Below are 13,948 nucleotides of genomic sequence, written 5' to 3' on the forward strand. Positions count from 1 at the left end.
GAGGCAGGGCCTGGGGACTCTGAGGCGGACTCTCCAATCTCTGGGGTTGAAGTCACTGAGGTAGTTAAAAAACTCCTCGGTGGCAAGGCCCCGGGGGTGGATGAGATCCGCCCGGAGTTCTTAAGGGCTCTGGATGTTGTGGGGCTGTCATGGCTGACACGTCTCTACAGCATCGCGTGGACATCGGGGACAGTGCCTCTGGATTGGCAGACTGGGGTGGTGGTTCCCCTCTTTAAGAAGGGGGACCGGAGGGTGTGTTCCAATCACAGGGGAATTACACTCCTCAGCCTCCCTGGGAAGGTCTATTCAGGGGTGCTGGAGAGGAGGGTCCGTCGGGAGGTCGAACCTCGGATTCAGGAGGAACAGTGTGGCTTTCGTCCTGGCCGTGGAACAGTGGACCAGCTCTTCACCCTCAGCAGGATCCTCGAGGGTGCATGGGAGTTCGCCCAACCAGTCCACATGTGTTTTGTGGACTTGGAGAAGGCGTTCGACCGTGTCCCTCGGGAGGTTCTCTGGGGGGTGCTTCGGGAGTACGGGGTACCGAGCCAACTGATAAGGGCGGTTCGGTCCCTGTATCACCGATGCCAGAGTTTGGTCCGCATTTCCGGCAGTAAGTCGGATTCGTTCTCAGTGAGGGTTGGACTCCGCCAAGGCTGCCCTTTGTCACCGATTCTGTTCATAGTTTTTATGGACAGAATTTCTAGGCGCAGCCGAGGCGTTGAGGGTGTCCGGTTTGGGGACCTCAGCATCGCGTCTCTGCTTTATGCAGACGACGTGGTGCTGTTGGCTTCTTCAGGCCGTGATCTCCAGCTCTCACTGGAGCGGTTCGCAGCCGAGTGTGAAGCGGTCGGGATGAGGGTCAGCACCTCCAAATCCGAGTCCATGGTCCTCGATCGGAAAAGGGTGGAATGCCCTCTCCAGGTCGGGGATGAGATCCTGCCCCAAGTGGAGGAGTTTAAGTATCTTGGGGTCTTGTTCACGAGTGAGGGGAGGATGGAGCGCGAGATCGACAGGCGGATCGGTGCAGCGTCGGCAGTAATGCGGACTTTGTACCGGTCCGTCGTGGTAAAGAGAGAGCTGAGCCAAAAGGCAAAGCTCTCAATTTACCGGTCGATTTACGCTCCTACCCTCACCTATGGTCACGAGCTATGGGTCGTGACCGAAAGAACGAGATCCCGGATACAAGCGGCCGAAATGAGTTTTCTCCGCAGGATGTCCGGGCTCTCCCTTAGAGATAGGGTGAGAAGTTCGGTCATCCGGGAGAGACTCGGAGTAGAGTCGCTGCTCCTCCACGTTGAGAGGAGCCAGATGAGGTGGCTCGGGCATCTCATCAGGATGCCTCCTGGACGCCTCCCTGGGGAGGTGTTCCGGGCATGTCCCACCGGTAGGAGACCCCGGGGACGACCCAGGACGCGCTGGAAAGACTATGTCTCTCAGCTGGCCTGGGAACGCCTTGGGATCCCCCGGGATGAGCTAGATGAAGTGGCTGGGGAGAGGGAAGTCTGGGAGTCCCTCCTGAAGCTGCTGCCCCCGCGACCCGATCGCGGATAAGCGGAAGAAGATGGATGGATGGATGGATGGCATTTATATAAATAAATAATACATTTATATAAATAAATAAATAATACATTTATAATAAATATATAAATACGATGAAATAAAATGATACGACTGACATAAAAACAATTACAAATGACAAAAATAAAACTCACCATTACGTTGAATTAGTGGGAGCACTGAGTTTGTGTCTCAGAAACGAGCCGGTCCCATCTAGACGTAATTGGAGACAATGACACCCGAAGTGATTAAGGTTTGTCTTTTATTGCAGGATGCTTGGTCTCCATGTGTTGAAGCAGTTTTGAATGCTTCATTGCCTGGTTAGTTAGCCTGTCGCCACATATTACCTTTGCGGGCTCGACTGGGGAAACATGTCACGTGACCGGGACGAGTCTCTTGACCTGAATTAATTGATCGTCGATAAAAAAAGAATTCTGTGCGGCTTGGCGGCCCGGTACCAAGTGACCCACGGACCGGTACCGGTCCGCGGCCCGGTGGTTGGGGACCACTGGTATATATAACAGGAGTGGAGCTCTCTACAAGCCCTAGGCTTCGTCTCCCTCCTTGAACTGTTATTGCTGTAATAATATGTGCTAAACAATAAACCAACCAACCAGTGCGCTACGAGCCGCCCCTGCAGATATTCTCCTACAATAGAATTGATCACCTACCGAAAATTAGGGGCTTCTACAGTGGCAAATGGGTGCAAGCCTTTAACTACAAACTTTGTCACTGCACGATAACATTCCTCAGTCCCTTCCTTAGACATGTTGCGCCTCCCTGCCTCTGTGAACGGATAAGCACTTGGCCTATCAGAATGACTAAATGTCGCACACATATTTAGTAGAATGTAGGTAAGCATGTGTAGTATGTATAAACATCAATATTTTTCGACAAAGACCCGTGTACTTGAGCAAGAAATAAACACTATCGCTATTTTAATGACGAAATAATTCACAAAATTCCGTGAAAGAAAAGGATCCTTTAGATTTAGTTCATTTGAACATGTATGTCAGTTGCACATGATTAAATGAGGTCGCTGCATGTGCCTTTTCCGTCTTCTCAAAATAAATGACTTTTTCTTTTTAAACTTTTCACATGCTGGGGAGGTTGCGTGCGAGCCAGGTTACACACGTCCAGAGGCGTAGCCAAGCCGGGCCGAGCCGGGGCGGCGCCCCGGTTAGGACTCCCTGCGCCCCGGTTGAAAAAAAAAATCGAGCTTTTTCGATTCTTCATTTTCATGCCGTTTTTTTCTTTCGGTCTTGCGCGAATGTGCTTGCGCTATTCTATGTGCGCGATATTATCCATTCACCGTTTGCCTCCCGGACCCGGATGTTGTTTTAGCGATCAGCGAACGGCGTGGGTGATGTTCGATTTTTTTTTTTCCTGTGGGCGTGCGCCCCTACTGAAAAAATTCCTGGCTACGCCTCTGCACACGTCTCATTTCCATGCAGAGAGTAAACCAAGTAGATTTCCTCCCCTGCTCTGGCCGCGCGTCTGCAGCAGGTGTAAGGACGCAACATCCACATGGAGACTTTAAGACAGCGTTCACGGTTCGAGAGGAATGGGACGGAGGTGAAACTTGAGGAAACCGAATCACCGTTAAAAACCAAAGACAATGCCCCTCTCAGCACAGGTGGGTTAGTTCCCCTATACAGTGTGATGTCATTAGAAAGTTGTGATAGCTTTGTCTATTCACTCCAGTGTAAATGATGCTTGCCGATGATGCTTGAATGCTGCGTGTGGACCAAGGCGGAAGTAATCTGGGGAGAGGACGCTGGCGCTGCTTGTTCGCCGCTTCTCCACCAGAATTAGAATTAGTTTAGTTTTAGTGTTTTTATTTATTTATTTTTTAGCCATTATTAAGTTTAGTTTTTAGCTTCTAGTTTTAGTGTGCAGTGCGCCTGGACTGCGGCGAACCTCCACAGAGCCTGCTACCTACTACGGCGCGCCCACCCCACCACCCCCCCGCCAAGGCATCCTGGCTAGGCTAGCCAATGGCTAACACTCAAGTTCAGTGTTCTCCAACCGGCACTATATTAACTTACTCCATCCCCCGCTTGCTGGAGCTGAGTAATCACACCATTCCAGGGTGTGTCTCAGTCATCAAACAACTCGGACTTCTCCGCAGACCACGTTACATCCACAGAAGCACCCGTCGTAACTTTGTTTTCTCCCAACCCGTCCATAACAGTGTACCATCCATCTGCTCCTCCTCCGCCCGACACCCCGTCGCATGTAAAACACGTCATCAGATACCTGGCGCACTTGGATCTTATCTTAGCAACCATGCGGGGCTGCAGTACTCCAGGTGGCCTGGAAAACATGGTGCGGACTGTACTCCTACACGGAGCAGACTCCGACACAAGACGGACACCGGGTCGCCGGGAAAACACGGAGTGTTAATTTCTCCAGCACGGAACGGACACCAACACGGAGTGGATCTTACTCCAACCCAGAGTGGATTGCACTGCATGCGGCACAGAAAACGTGGAGTGGATTTCTCTCTACTTCGCCCCCTACCTAAACACAGCCCCACAGCCACAATCAAAATGGATCTCCTCAACATCCAAGCACTCACCCGTAAATCCTCATTTATTCACGACCTCATCCTGGACAAAGGCCTAGACATAATGTGCCTGACTGAGACCTGGCAACCACCTGATGTCTATCAATCCCTCAATGAAGCCTGTCCCTCTGGTTATAGATACATAACTAAACCTCGCAGCATTGGCCGTGGCGGTGGCCTGGCTGTACTCCACCGTCTTGATCTAGAGCTGTCCCCCCTCCCTCTACCTGATCACTCCTCATTCGAATCCCTTGCATTCAAATGTAAACCTCCATATCCCATCACAGTTTTACTTATTTACCGCCCTCCTAAACCAAACTCCTCTTTCATTCCAGAACTACACGATCTACTCACTACCCTCTGTACCTCCACTTCCTCTAATCTAATCATACTGGGTGATGTTAACATCCACGTCGACACCCCCTCCAGCCCCCCTGCCTCTGACCTGTTGCAACTATTGGACTGTTTACACCTCACCCAATATGTAAATGTCCCCACACATGACAAAGGGCATACACTTGACCTTGTCATCTCCTCATCGGCAATAAGCAACCTGCAAGTTCTCGAGGTCGGTGTGTCTGACCACAAACTTATTCAAATGGAACTTCCTTTCCCACGCCCCCACTCCAAACCCAAGCGGCAAATCTCATTCAGAAATTTCAAAAACATCAATCAAGACACTCTCGCACAGGACCTCCAGTTTCTCTCCTCCTCCTCTGCAACCTTTACATCAGTCAGCAAGGCAGTGGACCATTACAATAACTCTTTGGCCAAACTTCTAAGTATCCATGCCCCCCAAAAAACCAAAACAGTCACTTTTTCACACTCAGCCCCCTGGTACACCAGTGAGCTGCGTCTGTTGAAGTCAACTGGGCGCATCCTGGAGCGTCGTCTTAAAGCCTCAGGACTGACCGTGCACAAACAGGCCTACAAAGAACACCAGAAGGCCTACTCAAAAGCCCTTGCGACTGCACGTGCCCAGTTCTATTCCAATATCATAAACAATACCCCTGGAAACTCAAAACAACTCTTTTCAACCATTAACCACTTTCTCAAACCCCATCACACCACTCCAACAGAATTCTCAGAGGTAGTGTCCAATAACTTTATGACCTTTTTTACCGCTAAGGTTAACAACATCCGCACCCAGCTCCTCTCCTCTTCTGGCACCACCACTTCACCTCCTCCCCCCTTCCTTCCACCCGGGACAGTCCAGCCTCTCCGCTGCTTCTCCCCTATCTTGCAGTCGGAGGTAGAGGACATCATCAAAAAGATGAAGCCCTCCACATGTGCCCTGGACCCTTTCCCCACAGCCCTCATTAAACAACAAACCTCAGCCATTAGTCCCCTAATAACCAATGTCATCAACCTCTCACTCCAGTCTGGCTCTGTACCCCCTGCACTGAAGACTGCCATTATTAACCCCCTGCTCAAAAAACCCTCACTTGACCCGGACAACCTTGCCAACTACAGACCAATATCTAAACTCCCGTTCCTCTCCAAGGTTCTGGAAAAAGTGGTAGCTGCCCAACTTCACACTCATCTTACCCGCAATAACATCGCTGAGAAATTTCAATCCGGGTTCCGCTCTGGCCACAGCACTGAAACAGCACTTGTTAGGGTCACCAACGACCTTCTCATGGCTGCCGATGCAGGCTCCCCGTCACTTCTCATCCTGTTGGATCTGTCCGCTGCATTTGACACTGTCCACCACAATATCCTCCTTAACCAGCTTCACTCCATTGGATTCTCTGGCACTGCTCTAACCTGGCTTCAGTCCTACCTCTCAAACCGGACCGAGTACGTTTCCCTGGGGGGGAAAAAATCCGACACTCACACTGTCACCTCCGGTGTCCCCCAGGGATCTGTACTCGGTCCTACCCTCTTCACTCTCTACATACTACCCCTCGGCAATATAATCAGGAAGTTCGGCATCTCATTTCATTGTTATGCGGACGACACCCAGCTATACCTCAAACTTGACCCCCCGCCCTCCATAACCCAGCCTTCTCCATCTCCCTCATCCATCCTCTCCCTGTGTCTGGAGGAGATAAAGGCGTGGATGAATCTCAGCTTCCTGCAAGTTAACAGTGACAAAACCCAAGCCATGTTAATTGGCACTCCCCATCAGATCCATACCTGCCCAATAACAAGCATCTTATTCGCCGGTCTCACTATTCCCCTCTCAGCCACTGTCACCAACCTGGGTGTGAAACTGGACCCTCAACTCAACCTTGAGTCACACATAAAACACATCTGCAAAACCTCCTTCTTCCACCTCAGAAATATCTCCAAACTCCGCCCCACACTTACCCTGACGGATGCTGAGAAACTTGTCCACGCCTTTGTCTCCTCAAGGATAGACTATTGTAACGCACTCCTCATCGGGATCCCTAGCAAGAGCCTCCATAGGCTTCAGTACATTCAAAACAGCGCTGCTAGGATCCTGATGGGGGTGCGGAAAAGCAATCACATCACACCCATCCTCCGTTCTCTGCACTGGCTCCCCATCAAATTCCGAATTGATTATAAGATCGCCCTCCTCACTCACCATTGTATCCTTGGACATGCTCCCCCATACCTCAAAGAACTCCTTGCCCCAAAACCTGCCACCCGAAGCCTCCGCTCATCCAATTCACACCTTCTCCACGTTCCTAAAACCAAGCTGCGCACCATGGGCGACCGGGCCTTCTGCCATACAGCCCCTACACTATGGAACTCCCTCCCCGACCACCTAAGAGCACCCCAATCCACTGACTCTTTCAAAACTGGACTTAAAACTCACCTCTTTACCTTAGCATTTCCGTAATTTCTCTCATATCTTGGTTGTCGTCCAGTTGTTCTAAACTTGTCCTTGTTTTGTTCTCTTGTTTTTTATCTGCCATGTAGCACTTTGAGATTCCCCCAAATGTAAAGTGCGTTATAAATATAATTTATTATTATTATTATTATAAAGTTATTGTTTCTTTTCTCTATACAGAAGTGCTGAGGATTGCGTCATTTTGTGTTATCTTCCGCGTCTTGAACTGTTTTCTGGTTCAGAGCAGCTTCGTTCCAGATGAGTACTGGCAGGCTGTGGAAGTCGCCCACCACATGGCCTTCAAATATTCTTTAAACTCAATTCATTTTGACAGCATCTATGCATTTTTTCAGCCGTGTCCTTTTTTTTCAACTCGAGCCTATTCCAGTGGACTTTGGTCTCAAATTTAGTACACACCAAAAATGTAGTTAAATCAGCTAGTCACATTCAGTAAACTTATGTTACCGTTTTTGTGAACACCTTAACAATGTGACATATGGCCATCTGACATGGGAATGGAAGGAAGGCATAAGAGGCTTCACCTATCCCCTTTTTTTCGCCATCATTTATAAAGTACTACATTGGATACACTGTGACTCTGTGTATATTATGGCAAGTGTATTATTTTTCATCTGTTCATTCAGTCATGTTTAGTTCAGATATGGTTTTTTATTTGAATTAGTTTGTTTTCTCTGCAGATATGGCTGCCCCGCCTACTTCATGCACTATTCACTGCGTTTGCAGATTTCAAATTCCTCTTCCTTGTTGAAGAGCTGGAAAATCAACATGTTGCGAAATGGACGGTACCTAGCCCTACCTGTTTCTTTCTTGAGGAAATATCCATTCCATCATGTTTTGTTTGCATTTGTGCGTGCAGTTCTTCTGCCACCTGTGCTCGTGGTTCACATGGTACTGTTGCAGCAGAACGCTGAGTAACAGCGTGGAGGCCACCATCACTTGCCTTGCTCTCTGTTACTTCCCCCTGCCTGGATCCAAAACACACAGCAGGTCTACTTCATGTCATCAACATTTCTAGATGTGCCACGAATTTCTGGTTGACACCTCGTTCGTGCTTTTTCCCCTTCAGCAAAAAATATTTGAGCCTCGTTGCACTGGCCGCTATTGTTCGCCCGACGGCCTTGATTCTCTGGCTTCCGCTGTTGATTTATCATTTCTGGCAAGAAGATAACAAACTGAGACTGGTGGTGCATGACTACATTCCCATTGGGTAATTGTGTTTCTAATTTGACCATCATATTTCTTTTTTTTCACGCCTGTTTAGGAACAACAGTGCTTTTGTCTCCTTTGTAGGGCTTTGGCCATTGTGATTCCAACCATAATTGACTCCATTTTCTATGAAAAGGTGAAATATATACACTCGCTGAACACAATTACGCAATTGTTGATGATGTCGTCACATCTTCTGTAAAAAGACTAAAGATCTGTAATCCAAAGATTCCTGCAAATCCCGAAATGTTGAGTTTTCCAGAGATGTGAACTCCATAGAAATCTATTCCATGATGAGGGTAAAGTAGCATCGCAATGTGTGCGTTTTAATGAACATATTTTGGATTTATTAATCAATATTCAGAAGTGAAATACAGTTAGTTGTCAACCAAAAATGACATTACGTACATGTGCTAATGGCTCAGGTACCGACCAGTCGTGGCTCACCTCATGTTCGCAAGCTGAGCCGTGATTGGTCGCAAGGTTTTTTTTTTTTACCAGTCACCCTTAATTAGTTTCACCGTTATAATAATGGCCCTCTGAAATAAACCATAACTTCGATAAACGAGTTTGACTCCACTGGTATAATTATATGCTGAAAGTATGGCTTTTAGTTTTGGTTTATCACCCCAAGAATTTAAGGGTCTCCATATTTGTCCACCCGAATGAAACATTTCTGAAGGTGCCACTGTCCAGTGTGCCACTGCGCCAGTGTCTAGTGGATGTTTTTGGTGCATCAGTTGTTTTCTTTTGTGTAGTGGGTCTTCGTACATTTCAACTTCCTGAAGGTTAATGTCTTGGACGGATTGGCCAGTTATTTCGGCACCCACCCATGGCACTGGTACCTCACTCAGGGCTTCCCGGTCATAATTGGCCCCCATCTGCCATTCTTTTTATTTGGATGCTTCCTGGCTTTTAGAAGGTACAAAATCCTGCTGGTGGCCATTGCCTGGACCATCGGGGCATACAGGTAAAGCATCATAATTGTCTCTCTTGCTTTACTACTTGTAGGAATCCTTGTCAGCTTGCACCATACTCTTTGTTTTCAGCCTGCTTCCTCACAAGGAGTTTAGATTCATCTACCCTGTGCTTCCCTTTTGCATGATCTTCTGTGGTAAGTCCCTGTTACAACTATTTAGTCACACAATCTAGTGTGTAAATTCTCTTTGAGCTTGACTGTTTACTGCAGTATTTTCTCTTTTGTTATGGATAGTACATGAGTAGTCACCTGAAAATGGTGATATCATCATGAATATGGATTTAGAGACTACCACATTGTCTTTCACTCTATTGAAGACGTTACCGTTTTTTTCCGTGTATAATGCGCAAAATTTAACTAATTTATTGTCCTAAAATCCGGGGTGCGCATTATACATGGGTACAAAATTTTTTAAATTTTATTTTATTTTTTTAAAAAAAATTTTTAAGAAAGTCATGGTACAACAAAACCAACAACAGGACTGACCGACAAAGACGTGGAACAAAAAGACAGGGTGACATTACCAAAGACAGGAACAGAAACCAAACAGACATCATGACAGTAACACATGCAATGATCAGACGGTGAGCGAGGGGCAGACAGGACTTAAATACAAAACACGTTACATTGATTGAGGTGACACAGGAAGAGAGGGGCGACGCGAACAGAAACTATGGCAACCTAGACACATAGCAAAACTGGGGACGAGACATGACAAATCTCCCTCATAATCAAACTTGAAATGACCTTTCTTCTTGTTTGTTGTCAATCGCGCATCGCATCCAGCCATCCTGCCCAACACACTTAGTCAGTAAAATTCATAATTGACGACACATCGTTTAATGCGATGGTGCAATCCTTGATGGTGTGTTATTGTCAAATATTGTTTGTTTTTTAATCTCCATCGCGGACCGGACGTCATACGGAGGCAGTATCACTGCGCATGCGCACTATGGATCCGATGCGCAGAACGGATGCGCAAGACACGTCAGCTATATAAAGAGCGAGAGTTGTTTTCTTCCTATTAGTTTCAATTCACAGTTTAATTAGCAGTTTCAATCAGCAAATAACAAAATGCGTATTACAGGTAATATTTTATTTCACAACACTTTGCCTTGTTCCTTTCGTCTCTGCTGTTCACTTCAAACACGCTCCATACGACCGCAATGCTCTCGTATCAGACAAGGCTTGCTTGATCACCTGCTCGTTTGCTGTCTGTCACAATGTACCCTACACAAATCCGAAACATTTGTTGCGGCTCCGAGTCACGACGAGGGGCAAGTTTTGGTTTCCAAGGGTGTTTTTATTCCTCTTCAACGTCTCTCCCATACAGAGCCGCCTTTTTCACATGTCCGCACGCCACTTTCCTCTCTTTTCATCTGATCGCGGTGGTGCCTTTATGAGCAGTCGGAGAAATCAACGCCAACAAAATAAATTACATCCAGCCTAGTTAAGACCATACCAAAGACTATAAAAATGGGACCCATTGCCTCCCTGCGTATGTGACGATCATTGGGACTTAAAAAAAATATATATATATTATTATTTTTTTTAATTTTAAAACATTTTTTTATTTTTTATTTTTAAAAAAAAATTAAAAAATTGGGTGCGTATTATACATGGGTACAGGCTTTTTTCCAGCATCAACATGCCATTTTTAGGGTGCGTATTATACATGGGGGCGCATTATACACGGAAAAAAACGGTAGATCTTTATTTGTCATTGGAAGGAAAATGTCAGGTCCACCAAATATGGTCACCACCAGAGGTTGCATATTCCCCATACTAACGCCAATGATGGACATTATAATGTATTGTGAATTCTCTCTTGATAGTATAAGTGCTTGATGGGTTTGGAATAAAGGATGGCTGAACCATTTCATGTTTAAGCATTTGCGTGTGTTACCAGGGGCAACGATGGCTCGTATGAAAGCTTGGCGACGAGCAGCCACTGCCGGTTTGCTGGCCTCCAACCTGCCCATAGCTCTATACACAGGCCTGATTCACCAGCGTGGAGCTCTGGATGTCATGAGCCACATCCATGTCCTTTGTCACAATGTCTCACAGCCGGACGTCCTCTTTGCAATGTCCTGCCACTCAACACCTTACTACAGGTGCCAAATGCTCCATGGGATCCGGAAAGCCTTCTGAGTGTTTCTCTATGAACTGTGCAACTCAATTGTAAAAAGAAAAACGATAATGAGGTTACACAAGTTTGCACACCCAATTATAATGGGGGATGTGGGTAGTTATGGGTAACTAATCATATTCAAACTCATGTTCAATTGGTGAATGCCTCTGCTTAATCCATCCATCAATTTTCTGTACCAGTTTGTCCCCACGGGGGTCGCAGGCGTGCTGGAGCCTATCCCAGCGGTCATCGGGTAGTAGGCGGGGGACACCCTGAACCGGTTGCCAGCCAATCGCAGGGCAAACAGAGACGAACAACCATCCGTACTCGCACTCACATCTATCAAGCATGTTTTTGGGATGTGGGAGGAAACCGGAGTGCCCGGGGGAAACCCACACAGGCTCGGGGAAAACATACAAACTCCATACAGGGAGGGTCGGAGGTGGAAAATTAGCACCCTCCTAACTGTGAGGCGGACGTGCTAACCTATGCTCCACCGAGCCACCACCTCTGCTTAATCTCAAAGAAATTTAAAAATGTTCTAGTAGGCTTTTCATTTTCTCATCTGCTCCTTGTATTTCAACACTGCCAATTTTATTAGATACTGTTTGGCAAAAAGGCTCTTTCCCTGGGGTCCCAACAAAAAACATTATTCCAGAGTGTTCTAATTAATTTTTTTGAGTAGGGTCATAATATGACGAAATGTGAGCAAAAGCACTGAATAATGTCTGGATGCACTGTATGGAGATTTTCAGTTATTTTTCCTCCCCTTGCAGCCACGTCCACTGCCCACTAAAGATGAGGTTCCTCGAGGGCCTGCGTGATCTCAGCCAGCTGGACCATGAGACTGAATCAGAAAGATTCATCAATGACCCACTTCTCTGGCTCCGAACTTCGTATCCACTTGAGCATTCACTTCCTACTCACTTGGTTCTCTTTGACGTAATGGAAAAGGTAGAGGAAAAGTGCAGCCAAATCTGGCTAAAAATCTTTACTTAAATGCTGGCGCGCTTTTATATTGTAGAAGATCACAGCATTTCTGCGTGAAAACAACTACAGGAAAACGACGGACATATTTCACACTCATTTTCCCGACGGAGGAGTTGGAGGAAGAATCTTTATTTATGAGAGGCACCGATGACTGCAGGAACTCATCTGATTTTACCTACTGTATGTTTAAAATGTTTTGAGAAGAATATCTAATCTTGTTAGACCAATTATACTTCTTTTACCACTATTTGTGTGTAAATTATTTTGAGTGTTAATTTATTTTCTATGGTGGAAAGTCTGGGATTATTTGCTGGACCAAATATCAGTTCCAATGTATATATTATAAAATAAATTATACTAATACAAATGTTAAGCAAAGGTAATGTTTTCCCACCATAGCATCAAAACATTTAACATTATAGCCCACACTATAACGTTCAAGATCCTCATTATAATTTAACATTACCAGGTACGTTAGGGTGGCAAAATGAGCATTTTCCTCTTAAAGTGTCAAAAACCATTGTTATTAATTTAATGCCCGGTTTTAAAAAGTAAAAGTAACTTAAACATGTTGAACTCATCCTGTCCTGTTTCACGTGCCCTCTCTCGGGGCATTTTCTGTCTCATTCATCATTCACACCAGACATGTCACTCACACTGTTGTGCACTTTCCCCATTAAGTCTTATGCTATTTTTTCCATTTTTATTTGCCTTTTTTCCTTTTTTCTATTTTTATTGAACATTCTCATTTTTCTATTGGGGCTACTCCCCCCTTTCAAAATCCACATCTCGTCGACATTCAGCTAGGGGAGACAAATCCCCCTCCCTTCTTGCCAGCCACTGCCACACCAGGCCCATTAACTGACCCGCTTAGGAGCCACTCCATCCCCCCCCACACCAGGCACGAGCACCTCGCAATACTGTGAGTGAAAGCTTCTCACCTCAAACTCAGCCTGCCGGCCGGACGCTCGATGCTCACACCCAGGCGGGCGAGGGCTCCCTGAAGGACAAGAGAACTGTTCGTGACGCCAAAAATTGTGGTGAATTCTCTTCGATGGTCAGCTGGTCTTCCAAACAAAATGGTGAAAAAGTGGCTGGCTTGGGGAAGGAAAACTTCAATCACACACGGCTGATTGGGGAAAGATTTTATTCAACCAATGTCAGAGAGAAGTGTCTCGCGCCCTAGCCAAGATGTCGAGTTCCTTTGTCTCCTCTCGCCCTAAACCTTATACTCTTGCGCTTCCCTCCACGCAGGAGCGCGCACATGGGGCTGTTGGCCTGCCTCCCTATCTCTACATGGTGTGTATCTTAGCAGTTGTTAATGGAAGCCAGATGTGTCTGGCCCCAATGAGTCTACCTTCCTGGACCAAGCCCCAAACAACCCCACACGAACCTGACCCGAACATGACCCGGTCACACTTAGGCTTACTAGTGAGATAAACATTGTATGATACCAGAATAAAAATTCACAACAAAAGTCACATAAGACGTGGACTTGAGTTTGGCGACAGAACCGATGGAGGATAGAAATTTTAGCTGTGTGAATGAGGCGAAAACACAGATATGATTGAACACTGTTGCGACAGGAAACGACCCGCCCCAGATGTAGTTTCTGGAAAAGCCGAGACACTGCAGTCGCACCTAATGGCCGTACGGGCCAAGTGCGGTTGTCGAGATGTTCGGTGGCCGTGGAAG

General features: G+C 46.6%; 1 protein-coding gene across 5 annotated transcripts; it reads left to right on the plus strand.

The window, feature by feature from the left end:
* The first annotated feature begins 2,777 nt into the window (after positions 1 to 2,777).
* On the plus strand, positions 2,778 to 12,500 carry LOC133154093 (GPI mannosyltransferase 3-like). 5 transcript variants are annotated; one of them, XM_061278515.1, is made up of 12 exons: positions 2,784 to 3,193; positions 7,083 to 7,230; positions 7,421 to 7,538; positions 7,625 to 7,729; positions 7,804 to 7,934; positions 8,014 to 8,154; positions 8,238 to 8,289; positions 8,912 to 9,123; positions 9,203 to 9,267; positions 11,042 to 11,246; positions 12,040 to 12,217; positions 12,288 to 12,500. In XM_061278515.1, the coding sequence occupies exons 1-12, from the start codon at positions 3,085 to 3,087 to the stop codon at positions 12,402 to 12,404; spliced, it is 1,581 nt and encodes a 526-aa protein (XP_061134499.1). In that variant the 5' UTR covers positions 2,784 to 3,084; the 3' UTR covers positions 12,405 to 12,500. The 5 variants fall into 5 exon arrangements, with proteins under 5 accessions (XP_061134516.1, XP_061134499.1, XP_061134535.1 ...); XM_061278524.1 differs by having other exon boundaries at positions 2,800 to 3,193; positions 7,107 to 7,230; XM_061278532.1 differs by lacking the exon at positions 12,288 to 12,500 and having other exon boundaries at positions 2,778 to 3,193; positions 11,042 to 12,183.
* The last annotated feature ends 1,448 nt before the right edge of the window (positions 12,501 to 13,948 follow it).

This window comes from Syngnathus typhle, linkage group LG1 (assembly GCF_033458585.1).
Source record: "Syngnathus typhle isolate RoL2023-S1 ecotype Sweden linkage group LG1, RoL_Styp_1.0, whole genome shotgun sequence".
Taxonomy (NCBI): Eukaryota; Metazoa; Chordata; class Actinopteri; order Syngnathiformes; family Syngnathidae; genus Syngnathus; species Syngnathus typhle.

What these genes read in the sequence shown, in the direction of transcription:
- LOC133154093 (XM_061278515.1), top strand. Translation starts at nt 3,085, where the DNA reads ATGGAGACTTTAAGACAGCGTTCACGGTTCGAGAGGAATGGGACGGAG. An exon ending in TGGACCATCGGGGCATACAG is followed by an intron (nt 9,124 to 9,202) that starts GTAAAGCATCAT and finishes CTTTGTTTTCAG; the next exon opens with CCTGCTTCCTCACAAGGAGT. An exon ending in CACTCAACACCTTACTACAG is followed by an intron (nt 11,247 to 12,039) that starts GTGCCAAATGCT and finishes CTCCCCTTGCAG; the next exon opens with CCACGTCCACTGCCCACTAA.